At 43.6% G+C, this 16,754-nt stretch overlaps 1 protein-coding gene across 16 annotated transcripts in view; it reads left to right on the forward strand.

Moving 5' to 3' along the window:
• LOC143215783 (venom dipeptidyl peptidase 4) overlaps positions 1-16,754 on the forward strand; it is a 357,851-nt gene that overhangs the window by 168,295 nt on the left and 172,802 nt on the right. For all 16 annotated transcript variants that reach the window (XM_076438232.1, XM_076438220.1, XM_076438224.1 and 13 more), the window contains one exon: positions 15,472-15,671. In XM_076438232.1, coding sequence (XP_076294347.1) covers positions 15,472-15,671 — 200 coding nt within the window. The remainder of the gene's footprint in view (positions 1-15,471; positions 15,672-16,754) is intronic.

Below are 16,754 nucleotides of genomic sequence, written 5' to 3' on the forward strand. Positions count from 1 at the left end.
AACCGTTCTCGCCCCCGGGCGCCATTTAGGATAATCGTATCTCAAACTTATTCCGCGGGCCGAGTTTAGATTTGCATTTTAATCTTCGCGCTACCGCCGGCTGGTAACGGCGGCCGTCCCGCAAATTACGACCGCGCCACCCCCGCGAATTTCAACCCCTGTCTCGGCCGCGACGAGATCGTCGACGTCGACGTCGCGACAACCACGCGGGACTTCGCCACGGAACGTTAATTCGGAGCTTTAAGACTGCTCGCTATATCACGATTAGTCACGTCGATCCGCTCAACCATCCATCCGGAACGATTTCGAACACCCTGCGGCCTTGTGACATCGTGGCGCAGGGTTTATCTGTTCGTGACACCTGTAAATTTATTTCTTTGCTCCCGGATATGTTCTGTTGGGCGTATGAAAAAAATCGTTTGTCTCCATAGCTTCTTAAAAATGATTTATACAGGCTGGTGGATAGGATGCGGATGGTTTCCAACACGTGAGTCACAATCGATTGATTTTAAGGGTTGATTTGTGGACGAAGCTGAAGAAAAGAACAATTTAAACACGCGGATCTAGCTATAGAAACCGTCATAATAAATAGCAGATACAACAAAGTTGCACGCATCGTGAGAGCCATGAATTAATTTCGCAACAGTGTATTGGCTCGACAGTGAAATCGATACCACGACGAGTTTACAATATTCTTCGGAGCAGCTTGCAAAGTTGGTGAAAAATTGGCAGAATCCGAAGTTGCGAGCTTTTGTCCGGGAACTTTCGAAAAAGCGCAACAACCTAATACTGTTTCGGTTCGGAAAATAGTTTCCCCCCACCTGAAGAGAAAGTCCGCCGCCACCCTTTACAGGGCGTTTGAAAAGTTCGGCCCTTCAACTTGCCGTTACAGCGATGGCGATAGATGAGAGAGAGCCCGTCCTTCAAAACTCGAAGAGAGAATAAAGCGAGCCCCCGCCTCCAGGAAAACGGCGTTCAACAAGGGAAACACGTGATGCTTCTCTCCCTGAGTTATTCTTTAATGACTTTCAGCTAGCGACGAAGAACAGGTGCGGAGGGTGGAGGGATCTTAGTTGGAAGAGTAGAGGTGATGGGGTGGAGAAACTGCGCGGCGAAATTTAAATTCCTCGTGCGCCTCTCTGAACACGAAAGCCTTTCAAATATTTGAATAAACCGCCTTTTGGGTAAACACATTTCCAAAGTTCTTTGAAGTCACGCCCTCATATACAGCCAGTTCGCTTTATTACTTCGGCGGAACGGGAATGGAAAAATCACCCAGAAGAATGAAACGTTTTTGCACGATTTACAAACCTCTTTTCGCAGTCTGTGTTGCTAGGTTTATGGTTATTAACAGACTTTGTGCAAAATAAAAATTTTCTACCTGATTTGCAAACAACTGGAGCGAAATAGAAATTTATTTTCTTTTTTAATACATATGTTTAACAGGTCGAAAATAATGCAACAAGGTGGAAATAATATATTGACATTGTTAAGTTTGTTTGATCTTCGTACTATATTAAATTGCACTTACTCATTTTTGTTAATCACTATTAATCACTGATTAAATTCTCCATTTTTCATTTTTATAGCATAATATTTGCGAAAATGTTCAATTCGTTAGGTATACAAATTAATTCGTAGTCCTTTCTTCGTAAATATTGATTATTTACAAAGAGTTAAGGTACATTTTATTTCTTAAAATCATTAGAATCAACTAAATCTTCTCTAATAGACTTGAGCTAATCTCGTTTGGAAACATAACCTAGAATAGTTGATTGCCCTGCAGCCTCTAATTTCCCAGATATCTCGAGAAATGAGTTTCTTAACCCCTCAGCACCGTTATCATCCTTTGCACGACAGCCAATAAAAAAATATATCAAATTCAGCTCGAGTAACTTGAATATATCCCCCTGTAATTTGGCACTTTATTAGTATTGTTAAAGAAGTTACAAAAGTCCTATAAGAGGTTTTTATAGCAGCGTTAACAGTTGATATCACCGAGTATACTCCTCGATAAGGTAAACTTGCGTTCGAATAATTACAGTTATTTCACGACCTGAAAGTGAGTGGAGGTAACGAGTAGTTTTACTGCATCGTGGTTTTTTATGCAGACCTGCACCGCTGATGCACTTGCATAAAATTTAGTAGTGCGTAAAGTCTCAAGGATATAATAAATAATTTACACAATCTTATATTGACTTCGGATTTTATGCATTTGTGACAAGAGCGACAGAGTGCAATTTGAAAGAGCAGTAAAATGAAAATATTAAAAAATCTAAGAATATCATGCAGGAATAAAATTCTAGAATGGAAACGAAATTAACTGGCGAAGAGAAATCCTGTAAAACAGAAGTCGTCTTGAGGATTAACTAATTATACAATCATACGTATATAATCAGGGTGAAATCAGGACAATAAGAGAACGGCTCAGTGCTAAGGAGAAACGCGAGCACAAGTAGCGTAATCGACAACGAACGAACCACCGAAAGTACATCGCCCCATCCGAAGGTAACGCGCGAACTTGGACCGATTTCAGTGCGGCATAGACCTAAAACATAATTAGTCATTTATTATTTAACGACCGCTACATAATTCAGCGAGATTTTCGCAACATCATTTTACTCTCGGAAAGTTGGCTCTCCTCAAACCCAACGAGAGAGAGAGAGAGAGAGAGAGAGAGAGAGAGAGAGAGAGAGAGAGAGAGAGAGAGAGAGAGAGAGAGAGAGAGCGCGCGTGCACGATTCAGTGGACGAATGAGGAAGGGGGTGTGCCTGAATGTTTAAGAAAAACGTTACGTGGCTAGCATTTTTTCCCGAACTTTCATAGCTCTCGACGCTGGAAAAGCTTTGAAAGCCTGAAAGCTTGGCTCCGGCGGAGCGGGGCATAAAAGAAAACTTGCCCGGCCGTCCCTTTTTTTGTTCGGGGGAAAAAGTTTCAGAACGATTCCGCCGGTTGGCCTCGTGAGATTCTTTATCATACACTGGCCAGGGCCAACAAACGATTCCAATTAGCGATCAAGAACAAAGAGCGAGAGAGAGAGAGAGAGAGAGAGAGAGAGAGAGAGAGGGACCTGACCGTCTTCGTAGCTTTGACGTTGGGAGGCGCAATTGCAGCGAAATTGCTGGGACTGAAGTGGCCGGAATTACAGAGGAGAAAGAATGTCAGGCTTTAGTATTATCGAGTTGTAATTGCGAGAGGCAAGAGAGGCTGTCTCGCCAACACCTCCTGGTTAGGTTAGAGTCTAACCTTTAGACTGGCTCCCGGACTTAGGCTACGTGTCCACGCAAGAGCAACTATCTCTCTTTCTCTGTCTCTGGTCCGGGGGTTGTCGGCGATGCTTGGCTGTCCACTCGGGGAGCAAACTTTGCCGGAGATTAAACTCTTGAGAGCAGAAGCGACAGCCACTGAAAGGTAATAGTTGTCGCCGAGTTGTTCCCCAGGCTGTGTCTTCTGGCAAAACAGGCTTGTCGTTGCGAAAGAAATAGACGGTCGCGAACAGACCTCTCCTCCCCCACACCCCACCACACCGGAAAAGGAACTGCCGAGGATACCGAGGCGCATCCTCAATGAGATCTCCGGCAGATAGTCGCGAGAACTTTTCAAAAGACCATTGAAAACATTCGCTCGAAACATTGGCACAGCTGTGTGAAGGATATTGAAGAGCTTCTGAAAGATTAGCCCTTTAGATCCGCGGAACGAGACGGCGACTTTCACGGCTCCCTTTGTCGCAGACCACCCGAATTTCTTTGCCTAGGTACACTTCGTCTTGGAACATTCTGCAGAGTCCCATGCAATTTGGAAAATTTTTGAACCTTCAATCGTTTTTAGTAGTCTCTGTTTCTTCTGTGTAAGTTAAATCATTCTTATATGTTTTTGTAGAACCTATTATTTCTTCTACGAATTTTGGAAGCCCTTCCCGAGCTGTATGAGCTTTTTGGGGGCCCTACAATCTTTTCCGGATGCCCCAGAATTTTTCAAGTTTAAGTACTCTTTTGTGTACCTTAATAATCTTTTATGAAACCAAACATTATTTCCATAAGTTTTGAAAGCCCTTTCTGTGCCCTATGAGTTTTTCGGAGGTCCTACAATTTATTTGTGAACCAGATTAATTTTCCAGCGAACTGTACAGAAGCTGCAAACAACGTTCATAGTCTGCCAAAAAATTGTACTGCCCAGGGAGAAACATTAATCTTTCTCGTAGCTTCTGACAATTTTTCTTCGGCTCTACAAGTTTTCCATAGGACTTAAAAGTTCGTCCAACATTTTGGAGGGCTCCACGTGTTCCTCGAAAGCGTTATAAATTTGTTATAAATGATTGTTGACACGCTGTAAACATCAGACCTAGTTATCCGTTCGAAGTATCGTTTTAATAAAGAGGCGGCTCGGAACGAGCGTAATGAAACAACTCCGGGAACAACTGGGATGGCAAAGGACAGGTGAAAGAGAAAGAAAGAGAGAGAGGGACCCCGGCGAAATGGTCTGATAAGTTAAAGAAGAAAAACTTGCGGCGGAACGTGGTAGGCTGGGCGCGCATGAATGACTCCGGTGACGTGACCTGCACAATGAACGAAGCGTCGCGGCGCTGAAGAGTCGGAGAGCAAACGACAACCCCTTGAACTGTTGCCATTTCTGCCGGTGACATTTTCCTTCGACCAAGGGAGGCTGCTAACAGCGGCCCGACTGCTAACCTGCTACTTGAAAAAATATATTCGACGTCGAATTGAAAATTTCATCGCCCTGTCACGAAGCCCTGCCATGCCAGCCCCGGTGAATATGAATTTCAGCTTTCAATTTGCCAGTGGCAGGTTTCGCGCCGTGTTGTTTCTCGTTTGATTGCTTTGAATATATGCGAGTGCAGTTAGAAAACGTATAGCAACGCTGCTCCCGTATTTTTCAGCACGTAAGTCGCGATTCCTGGCAAATATTTCACGGCCTTTATTCGGTTCGATGCTTCTTGATTAGTTTTCGAACGTGCGAAAAACTTGCAGAGCTTCTGAAAAAATTTCGGAGCCCAGGAAACAATTTTAGAGTACAATGAAAAACTTTAACGCCTGCCAAAAATGTGTAGGTTTCATAGAAAGCTTTCAGGGTATTTAAAATCCTATCCTAGCTCGCAGAAAAATTGTAGCGCCTCCGAAAAAATGCGTACGGATTGCCAGATGCTTCTGGCGGATTTTAAAAAATTTCCGGACCGGGAAAAATTTTCCAGAGGAAACTGAAGACATTCTGACACGGGTGCAGGTTATTATAAAGACGGTGCTCGGCTCGCATACTCGATTCACGACCGCAGGCATAGTTATTTTCGCGGTGGAGCACAGCGTGATGGGGCCCGGGATTCCGTGATCGTCGACGGAATTCGTGAAAGGACGCGCGACCCGACCGTGCGGAATAAAAATTGATAGAATTCCGTGCGTGAACCAGCCGCCGTGGACTATCGATCGTAATCAAATTCGTTTAAACGACTTGATCCGGGCGGGGGAGGCTTGATTGAACAAACAGAGCCGGAGTACCAAGCGAATTCTTTTCCGTCGCGGAGGTTCTAATGGAATTTTTCGAGCGAGCCCTCTGAAAAAACCTGGTCGAATGCCCGCGCGGATAATTCATCCGAGCGAGCAACAGACGATCCTGTTAATCGCGAACAACAAGTAATCGGTGCGGTTCGATTCCGGGCAAACGGTCAAGTTTCATTGATTCGGTTCAGTTCGATTCGAGTCGACTGGGGCCTAGTACTCGATCCATCGTGGCTTTTCGATGTACGAATAACGTAACTTCGAAGCTGGATCGTTGAACAAATTCATTCTACTGCAATATTTCGTTTTATTCAGTCATAAAGAATACTGTACTGTCATTCAATCGTGAAATCGTTCGCTGAAAGTGGCTTCTATTTAATTCAGCAATCACCTGTATAGTAGAATAACCTCATTTGTTGCACACAGCGATCCCCACCACTCAAGCCAGGAGTGGGGAAGCACGAAGTGGTGACCTCGATTTTTGCGCGCAGATTCGGTCCTGTCTCGTGCAACGAGTGAGGTTCTACTGTACTTGCAATGCATCATAGAAAATGAAAACACAAAAATGATAATTAAACACCCGGGCAGCTAATAAAAGGAGAGGATTGTTCGGAAAGGCAAATATTATAGTATTACGTTGTCTTTGAAAACAACATGTCTTTTTCTCATCAAAGGTTTGGAACAGTGGTTACAGAGCGCAATGAACAGAGGGCGGTTTGTCCGTTCGCAACAAAAAGGCGACTAATTTGGGTTGGACCGTTAATTAGGAAAGATTATATTGCCCAGCGTTCTACAAAGTGAAAATACTCGAAACGGTCTTTACGCTTAATTACCTAAAACCGTGGGAACTTGCGGAACGGCAGCCATCCGGCTTGCATTTTCCGCGCCCCTTGTTTTGTTTATAACTTCTCTGTTTGGGCTTCATTACGTTCGCTTTAGAAGGTCCTATCGGCCGAGCTACTCGCCTCGGAGACAAGCACAGAAATGTTTGCGGTACGTACACCGGTTCCGTTAATTAATTCGTTGGCCCGGATCGGCCGACGAAATTAGTGCGGAAATCCGGCGAAGAACGAGAGACAACGTTTAAATAATGGCCGGTGCCAGTTGTTTTCGGCTCCGACCGGATCCTATTAAATAGAAATTAGAAGGTGTCTGCCACCGCGCGGGAATATTTTGATGGAATCTCGGTGGCTAGGGCCCGAGAGTCCGCGGTTTGTTCTATGTTCGTCGCGAGCGAGCATTAACTCGAGCTGGACTCGCGACGACGAAAAGTTCGATGGAGAATTCGCTGAATTTAGTTGCTCGCTTGGACACCATTTTCCTACAACCGGGAAGACGTGTTTACTAGCTGGAAGGCAGCAGCGCACGACGGCGATAAAGTTAGCATTCTCGAAGTTGGACAATTATCGTGCTTCTTATTATCATTCAGACGTTTTCGGAGCATTAAAAGAGATTTAGCCAAGTTAATTCTTTATACGACAGGCGTGAAGTGTCGTCGCTGGGAAGTACCGTTTAAACAATTTTGAAAGTTGGCTGGAAAGAATTCAATGAAACAAATTCTCTATAAGAAAGACTCAAAATGTCACGATCAGAAAGCACAATTCCTGAAATTAGACGATTATCGTGCCCACTTTCGACATTCAAATTTTTATTAGCACAACAGATGCCACGAGTCAGGTAAACGAATTCGCCATTTATTTATACGACTCGAAAAAGGGGGAAATGTTTCAAAAAATGTATGAAACCAAAATCCACGCAGGGAATAACAGCATGTGTTGAATAACAAACTTTACTTCGGTCGGCGAAAAACTGGGAAAATGAATATCCCCGTACAGCAGACACCAATGTACCAACTGAACCAATTGAAAACTCGGTTCTCAAATATTCAGATAGACTGGAGCACAATATTTAAACAAAATTGTTGTTTTCGTTCATGCGAAAGCTCAACCAAAAGCACGAAAGCTCTCGTGATTTTTACGATAGCAAAACGGCAAATATCCACGGTCAAAGGTTTAAGCCAGAAATACGAGTTCCGCAGAAGCGGGTACCGTTTGGGGAGATCCGCGTTCTCTTTCTTCTGTGTTTAATGTTCTTGCAGCGTTTTCAAAACCGCGGAGGAGATAAAACGCGCGACGGGAATGTAAAAGAGTGGCATGAGTAACGTTCGGATTAATATCTCCGTTGACATTAATATTGTTATCTCGGTCGGGAAAAAATGGATCGGCGGTACGAATTCAGCTGGTTTAAAAACGAGAACCCGCTTTCGCTGCAGAGATTCGCATCCGGGTAAGTGGTGTCTCTCGCAGTCCTCTTATCAGTCGGTGGCATCGTCTTCTTCGTTCCGGGATTCTTAGCAGAAGCCTTAAAGTTCTGGCGGAATGATGTTAGATCAATCAGTCATTCTATACGGCATCTGAGGTAATTCTCTTTCTTTCGAGGAGCGTTCACTTTTTCAATGGCCTCTTCCGAATATTCGAATGCGCCGCTGATCCTGTTCTTTCCACTGTCACTCCCAGCACTGAGGAAACCCGGGAGTAGGTCTCTTTAATCTTCCGTTACCTTTTTCTGTGATAGTTGGTCCGAAATTCCTACCGTTAGCGAGCACTATCTTCAACTGGGTACTTGACTCGTTCATCGTTCGACAGTAAACTTTACTACCAATGGTTTTATATGTCTTCGATTGTGCTATCGGTGCAGTTAAAAAACATTGCGTAGGTGCAGATCATTCGACAAATTTTTTTATTCAAGCGTATTTGAATTTTTACAAAAACTTTTTATGCTTTCTAAAACTTCTTTAAAATTGTTGTTGGCATTTATGTTCTTGGATGATCATAGATTAATTGATATTTGAGGCATAAAAATAGTTTTGGTTGCTAACATATAAGGGTTAAAACATAAGCCAGTCAATTTTAATGTTAGGTAGTGCACAGATGTATGATAACTGGACAGAAATTTAATTACCCGCATAAATGGGCCAATAGCACAACCGAAATTCATCAGAGAATCAGGCCCTTCCGAAACACCCCAATTTCGCAACTTCGCCACGTCAATTCGATAGCGGACCATGAAATTCGACCGTGTACATTGCAATTTGATACGGTGTTGCGAAATGTGACACAGTGCCGCAGGACCCGAGACCGCTTTATCTCTCGGTAACGATCTCTTAAGCACGGCCAATTGGTTTCCGGCGTCCTATACGTCTCCTCGCGGCATGGCAGTTCGTTAGCGAAGCGGGCCGCGGCGCGGCGGCGCCTCGCGCGTCGTCTTATCAATTAACAGCAATAAATTACACGAGCCCGGGGTCCGTCGAATTCTGCTCGCAGCGGGGAATCGGAGATCGATACGCGGCCGATTCGAGCCAGCGGAAACCAATCCGTGTGTCCGTGCACTTTGTAGCGAAACGGACGAGAGTCCCGGCCATAAACCCGACTTGTACGCTACATGAATACCCGTGTCTTTATTTATGGGTTTTCACGAAGAAGTTCCTTTTGAGCGTACCTGAGAGAGACAGCAAAAGATATTCCAGAACGAGAGAGTGAGAGAGAGAGATGAGAGGGAGGGATGAGGAGGGAAGATAGATAGAGAAAACGAGAAAGAAGAAAGATAAAGTGGGCGAAAAAGATGGATAAATAGAGAGAAGGAGAGGTCCCGGAGCTCTGGCATCACAACAGCTAGAGTCGCGCAACTTTCCATCGATTTTGCTCCGACGTGGCTGGCGCTTGGTACATTTTATAAATTCCATAAAATCCCCAGGTCGCGTGATACTCGCCGCTCCTTTTATCCCGCCGCGTTTCCTCTTCCGACCACCCACACCCCAGCCTTTTTACGACGATCCCTCTGGCCTCGAACGTTGCCGCGATGATACCGGTTGAGCCTCGTTACCAGGAATTTCGGTGCACCTTGTGTACCCGAATCGTTAGGAAATTATTTCCTCTGCCCCCTGACCCCCACGGATACGTGACCGACAGGATATTGGGTGGTTATTAATTTTCTATCTGCACGACACACCCTGGAAACCATCTCGGTGCTGTCGAGATCTGGATCAACGGTTTAACCCTTTGCGGACAGGAACGTTCTCTGTACACCGTTTTCCAGTGACTGGATTTATTTTTATTCGTACAATAAGATCGTGTACAGTACAGTTGAATGTAAAAAGAGAAGCCTAATCTCTTAGGTCGATATTTAACGTGGTAAACATTCTGAAATATTTTAGTGCTCACACTGACCATATTATGTATCTTTCTTTGTCTTCTGTGTTTCTTGACTTCAAATATTCGGAAACGTCTGAAAATTATGCGATGTTTAAAGTATTATAAAATGACGACTGTGTAAGCAAATTAAGACCTGCCTGCCCACTCCACCTTCACCTTCTACGACGCTGTTCTCCCACAATTCTGCCACGGCACAATTCCCCTGACCTGGCGACTCTGACTGTATGTGTAGAGTAGAAGTAGAAGTTATGATCACGTTTGCTTGGTCCTGATTTGCGTTTGTATCATCGCTCGGTTCGCTTTTATTTGAATTTTGGGACAGTGTAGGCTCGTCTGAATTTCCACTTGGGTCAGATCTAGGTTTACGATAGACTTCTGCCACGTTTGAAGTATCATGAAACCACGCGTGTCCCAGGATTACTATACAACATTGCAGCATATTTCGGGCAACTGCATAACGCATCAACGGCCACCACATTTTCTTGGTTTCTCGCATGCACGCAGCTAGCTTCCGGGGCAGATCCGAGATCTAAAATCCGGTAAGAGTCGAAGACAGTCGTTCCTCCGCATATAATTTTCTCGGTCCATGTGTACTGGGACCAGTGGAAGAGAAAAAATGTAAATGGAACATTCGGGTTTTTACGACGAGGCTGGGCGTTTTACGAGGCGCTGTGAAGGGATTCGTTCTGGTCTTCTCGGTCTCCCCGGTTTTATGCTAGCCGGCAACGGAATCGACGTTGATCGCGCGGGCAAATTCAATCCGGAGCAACTACGTATTCGTCGTCGTCTGCTGGAAGAACTGTGCGCGGGGCCACGCGGAAGGTAATGAAAATAATTCGCGTAGAATTCATTTAAATGGCCGCATAATTTTTGCGGGGTCGACGTCCGCAGCGCGCACCCGGGCGCGGCCCGTTCTGATCGAGGACCCTTTTTATATTTATGAGAGTCGTAAAGGTATCGCCGGAATTCATTAATGGCTTTTAAAAGCGACTATACGCGGGGAGCAAAACGCGACTACCGCCGCCGGCCCATACCGAATTGTGCATCCAGTTGGCACGGCTGAAAGGCTAAGTAATAAAGAATGAGCCTCTCTCCCCCCTCCTCTCCCTCTCTTTCTCTTTCTGTCCCTCATTCTGTGCGTTACATTATTTCCCTTTTAGAATTGAATCCGCATGCCAAGCAGATATACGCATGTACCGTTGTTAAATTCGCCCTGAAACTAAATGGCGGCTTAAGGAATTTACGAGAACTCCTCCGCGGGCTACTTAAGATTCTCCTCCTTGCCTTTCCCCCCCCCCTCTCTTCTCTCTCCATCGTACCACCCCCTCGCTCAGACTAGATAAACCCGAAGAATTGTTGGAATATTTTTGAAATGCTAATTCCATTACCGTGAAAAATATTCTAGCGTCTCCACGTTGATCGCTGGATATGCACTATTCGGTCCCATCGTACTCTGTTAAACTCTTTTAACGATTTAACAATTGCTCCGCTGAACCTGCACTTACCAATCAGCTCACTGTGGATCTTCATGCAAAATAAAAATTTCTTTCATCCTTTGATAATGTTCGTAAGCTGCAATTCGTATTGACGCTACTAAAATTTTTATTTCTTCTTATATTGTTTACAAATTTTGTATATATTCTTGTCACAAATATGCGTAAAATCCGCAGTCCACTGATCAGCCTTCTTTAAACAGGAGATTGACGTGAAATTTCAAGAAATTCTACGAGTTTATATTTCACGTTTATCATAGCCGAATCTAATTTAACCAAATTTGAGGAGTATAATAGAGACTGGAATAATCATTAGCGATAAAGAAGAACGCAGCGACGACTGTCTATCCTCGCTCCGAATAAACAAGCTCTCAGTTAGATCTCGGATAAGCGTCAGATGCATAGCTTACGATTAACTTGGGCTACCTCTTGGCCCAACACAAACATCAACTTTGATTACATCGAAACTAGATTAAGTCTAGATTTCGATTAAGTAAGTTTCAATACACGATTTATGTAGTGCTTGACACGTGACATTCGACCACGGTGTCCTCGCACTTGCACACGCCGAGGAATGAACTTCACAATAATCCGATTAACATTCTTGGCATCTAGTTGCCTTTGCCACGAATCACCACAATTATAATCCAATTCTCGCGACTAACATTCTATGTAACACTTGGGCTGCGTAACGTGTCACAGCTGAATAACATCACTACTTGCACAGAATATTTGCTGCAATTTTCAATGTACCTTTGTGTCATACATCTCAACAATGTTTATTTCATCGAATGAATTACTTAAATATTTATCTCACGGAATAAACTACTCCAATTTTTGTTTCCAATTGGAGTAAACTCTCCAATTTCATGGAATTTTCTAGATAGTCGATCGAAGCGTTAGATTTCCCCGCGAGTGTTATTTCAGTATAACTGGCAGCACGGTCCCCCAGGCAAACAAATAATAGACTAGAAAACACCGTGGATGAGTGCACTCGTCACACCGGATCAACGCAAACGTCAAAGTTGCACAAACAAATCTCGTTCACCAAAAACATAGGATCATTCTCTCTTCCGACGAAACCACTTACTCCTCTAAGCGCTACGGCGCGGCGCGGCTCAAAGTCCCCGAAAATTCATTTGCACGAGCAAAAAGCCACCGGTTCGACGCACGAGCATCCTGCCAACCTCGAACGCCGCAAAATTGAACAAGTTTGTCGATGACCTGGACGGACGAATGTACTTTCAAACGGAAATTCCAATCTTGTTCGGGAGCATCGTGTTCCAGTTGCTATTCGTCAAAACATCACGGTCATCTTCCTTCCACACACCGCGCATCGCGCGTGTAAATCTAGTTTGTTTTAAATTTTCGTTAGAAATGATTATTAGAAATGGATTTATTCCACTTTCACAAAAAATACACTCCTCAAAAGAATTAAGGGATCACTTGTGCGAATCCGAAAAATTGCTCCCACTTTACGTGATTATAACTCCGTCAAAAATTGCCGTATCGATATCGTTAAACAATGGTTTGAAAGCCTGAAACCTCTAGTTTCAGATGATCTGTTTCAAATTATTGCTATGTTAGTTTTTTACAAAGTTACAGCTAGATGAAGACAACATTGACGGTTAACAAAAATTTTGTGCAACTTTGGAACATCGCACGGGGAGCAACAAATTTTTTTGATAAATCGCGTTAATATCATTTGGAAGGGCTCTCTTTCCTGTGTAAATTGTGCGGTTGTTGAGTATTGTGCGATTTTTTTTTTCGAGTTATTCAAGGTTGAAGTAAATATGGGCTTTTTAACTTTAACTGGCTCCAGAAAGCGAAAAAATTATCGTAGAATCTTGTGCAAAAAAGCAATAGATAGAGCGTTTCTTTCTCTTCAAGGCACTGGTTTTGTTTTTTCAATTTCATTAACATTTCGATATACCAGGTGTTTCTGAAAATATGCTTACAAAATGCACAAGTTCCATTTTTCCTTTAACTCGCTATATCTCGGCGAGAAATGATCGTAATACCATGATCCGAAGGTCAGATTGAAGCAGAGATTCTGCTGATTCGATTGAGTACCACATGAACTCGCTGCGACAATTTTTTACCTACGGCAGCTGTGTTTGAAGTTAGTGCTTCGCAGAAATTAGCGCGCCACGTCCAGCGGCTGCCTGACGTCTCTGACAAACTCGATTCAAAATCAGAGAACTTTCGATAGAAATGAGGTAGAGCGATGAATTTTTTTTTAAATTAAAGCTGAAACTTTGCGAAATATGGGAAAAATAGGGAGATTACGGTACGAACGGTTTTTAACCTTGAGAAAATTCGTTAAACTTGTAGAATTTCAAGAAAATGTGGTTTCTGCAGTACCACGCGCGGAAAAAAATTTTTTTTTAACATGCTATACATCATTTCCCGTAGATTGTTTCACGCTAATTTAAAATCTGGTCTCAAAATTTGTCTACGACCTCAGGATTTCGCAAGAAATCGATGATCACGTAAAGTGGGAGCAATTCTTCGGGTTCGCACAAGTGATCCCTTAATTCTTTTGAGGAGTGTAGTTTTGCGATACCATTTTATAGCTAAAATTCTTTTGATCACTTTGCCAAGAAATCGTGCTGTATTGAAGATATCTACATCTTACTGAAATTACCATTAACTCATTTTTTCCCAAATGTGGACTTATACCACATATTTAAAAAAGAACAGCTTATTTCACTATTAAGTACAGTTTTATGTTAATTCGTCGTATTTGGAATAAGAAGCTTCACAATCCTTCTGCGATATCTATCGATGGAAAGGGATAGACTATGACACACCCTCTCGTTCTGACACTAACAATAAGCGGTGTCGAGCGAGCAACTTGAAAAGAAAAATGAGTATCAATTTTCTAATAAAATAAAAGGCATCTTCTTATATGGGATTAAAATTGTGTACGTTGACGGTCGGTCACGAATGACTCCGGGCATAGCATACGGAGGGTTGGTCGGCGCACTTCGAAAATTGGATTTTGGCCAGCATTTTCGCGAGAATGTAGCACAATGCGTCCCCGCATGTTAGTAAACTTGGGGGAGACGAGTGGCTAGAGGATGCGATGGATAGAGGGCAAGGGGTTGTTGAATGCGCAGAAGAGAAAAGAGAAGGGCAAAGGGGAAAGGAGCCGCGTTGGTGGTTCCGGAGCGGGTATCGTTCGGAATTCTGTAACCCCCGGCCGATAAAACGTCGAGATATAAATGGGAGAGGGTTCCGGGCGGTTCCGAGGCAGTAACAAGCAGCTATTCGATCCATTCTATCAGAATTGCTCGAAGGAACTGCCGCGATACGAACAAAGGCGGATCGGCCCGCGTAAACCCCACGCCGCAACGCATGCTCTCGATGCCGCCGCGATTACTCCGCGCGCGCGCGGATGCATATATGCTTTCGACGGGGATCCCGTGGATCCTTATTTTAGGAGCAGTAAAAGCAGCTCGGACGTAAACCGAAGCACTATGTCCGCAGAGATTGCCGCGTTACTGGGAACGATCCCGCTGGAGCAAAGGGAAAGCGAGAGTCCGAAGGGATCCGCCCGGCTCTGCGTTTGATTAATATTTATCTCGATCCCGACAGTCGATAGACTTCTCGCATCCTTTGTTTAACCATTCCCGCCGAGATTCTAATCCCATTGTACCTTTCCTTAGGACCCTAACTCGATAATCCCTCGGCAATTGCGAAAAAACCGGACACTGGTCGTGCCGGTCAGACGATGTATATTATATTCAATGACAGAACTTCCTCGCTATTTATTATTGCGTTATGAAGTGTTTGCTAACATAGTCCTAACATTTTTCTGTTTGAAATCATACCAAACACGGCGCGCTTTGGATCGTATAATGTAGAACCTCTATTATCCGAACTGGTCAGTGAAACGCAAACTTTAAAGTATATTTAAAGTAAATATTACAGTAAATATTTCTGTGGATCATAACTGGTTACACGTTAAACGAACACGTTGGTGAATGTTTTTTTTTTTTTAATAAATGATAGAAGGAGGGTTCCACTGATCAGTTCGCATAATAGAGATTCCACAGTATCGTGGATTAAACGAGTACGTACGATCCGAACTGCATCGTGTTTGGCGTCGAATTAAACGGAAGAATGTGACGAACATGTCGAGAAACATTTTATATAAAAATCGTTGAAGACAAGAGGGTTCTGTCTCTTAGAAACTTTTATGAAGATGAAGAAGATTTGAACTTCTGACATTTCTCGACGTTCTGATTTCAGGACAGACGTGTCACTGACGGCGAATGACTCGATGTCCCTGCAGCTGGCCACCTGGGCGCCACGAGGCAACGCACTGGTCTACGTGTACCAGAACAATATCTATTACAGACCGGAAGCAGAAGTAGCCGAGGACTATCAAATCACCAACACCGGCGTATTCGGGACCATTTATAATGGAGTGCCGGACTGGGTATACGAGGGTAAGCTTCTTTGCTGAAAATGGTCGCGGAAACCCACTTTGTTATTCATGGAACACTCTATGTATCTAATCGTCTTAGCTGTCGGCGGATCCGGAGCCTTTCTGCGCGAAGCGCGGACGGCTGTAGCTATCAATTTCCTCGGGAGCAAAAACTTTCGGCTAAGTCGTATCTAACATTTATTGACACTCCGGTTACTGTTAGCTGTGCGAATAAGTAATCCATTATACATCGTTGAACTTAATATTTACTCGCCGGTCGCCCGACGCTGTTTTATTAACGTTCATCCTCTACCACGGCCCCCGGTGTCTTCTTGCGCGAAACTTTAGGCTGACGAGGTATTTCGAATTTACATCCTTACAGCCAACTACCTCGACAGGATGGTAGACCATTCTGCACGGTAGTTTACCCAATGATGATCGTCTGATAATCTTTTAATCCCAAATAATTGAGCAGACAGCTCAAGCCAGGCGGGCGCGGTATCGTTGTTATTAGGCTAATACGTTTTTAATTAAAACGGGCAGGTGTAATTTGGAATTGTGGGCAGATTGAAAGAGTTGAAGAGAAGAAAAGATTGTGGGGGCTGTATGACGCAGAAGAGAACATGGTAGAGCATCTGAAAAAATTGTACAGGCTATAAAACAGTTGCACAGCTTTCAAGAAAGGTCCACAGCCTACGATAAAATTGTGGAATCTACAAAACACTTGTATAGTACGTGAAACAATGGTAGAGCCTGTGAAACAGTGCTATAGTTTATGAAAAAATTGTGGGGGCGATGTGAAGCAATCGTATAGCAATAGCATATCAAAAGATCTAAAGCCTTCGAGAACATGGTAGAGCTCAGGAAAAAATTGTAGAGCCTATAAAACACCTCTATAGATTCCAAAAAATTGTGGAGCTTGTAAGACAGTTCTATAGCTTTTTAAAAAATCATAGAGCATATAAAACAGTTTTATAGCTCCTGAAAAAATTGTGGAGCCATGTAAAGCAGTCGCATAGCGCATGAAAATTTTGTGGTGTCTAGAAAACAGTTATATAGCGCAGGAAAAATTGTAGAATCTTCGCACATTTTCCACGAAAGAGCA

The sequence above is a fragment of the Lasioglossum baleicum genome, chromosome 14 (genome assembly GCF_051020765.1).
Source record: "Lasioglossum baleicum chromosome 14, iyLasBale1, whole genome shotgun sequence".
NCBI lineage: Eukaryota > Metazoa > Arthropoda > Insecta > Hymenoptera > Halictidae > Lasioglossum > Lasioglossum baleicum.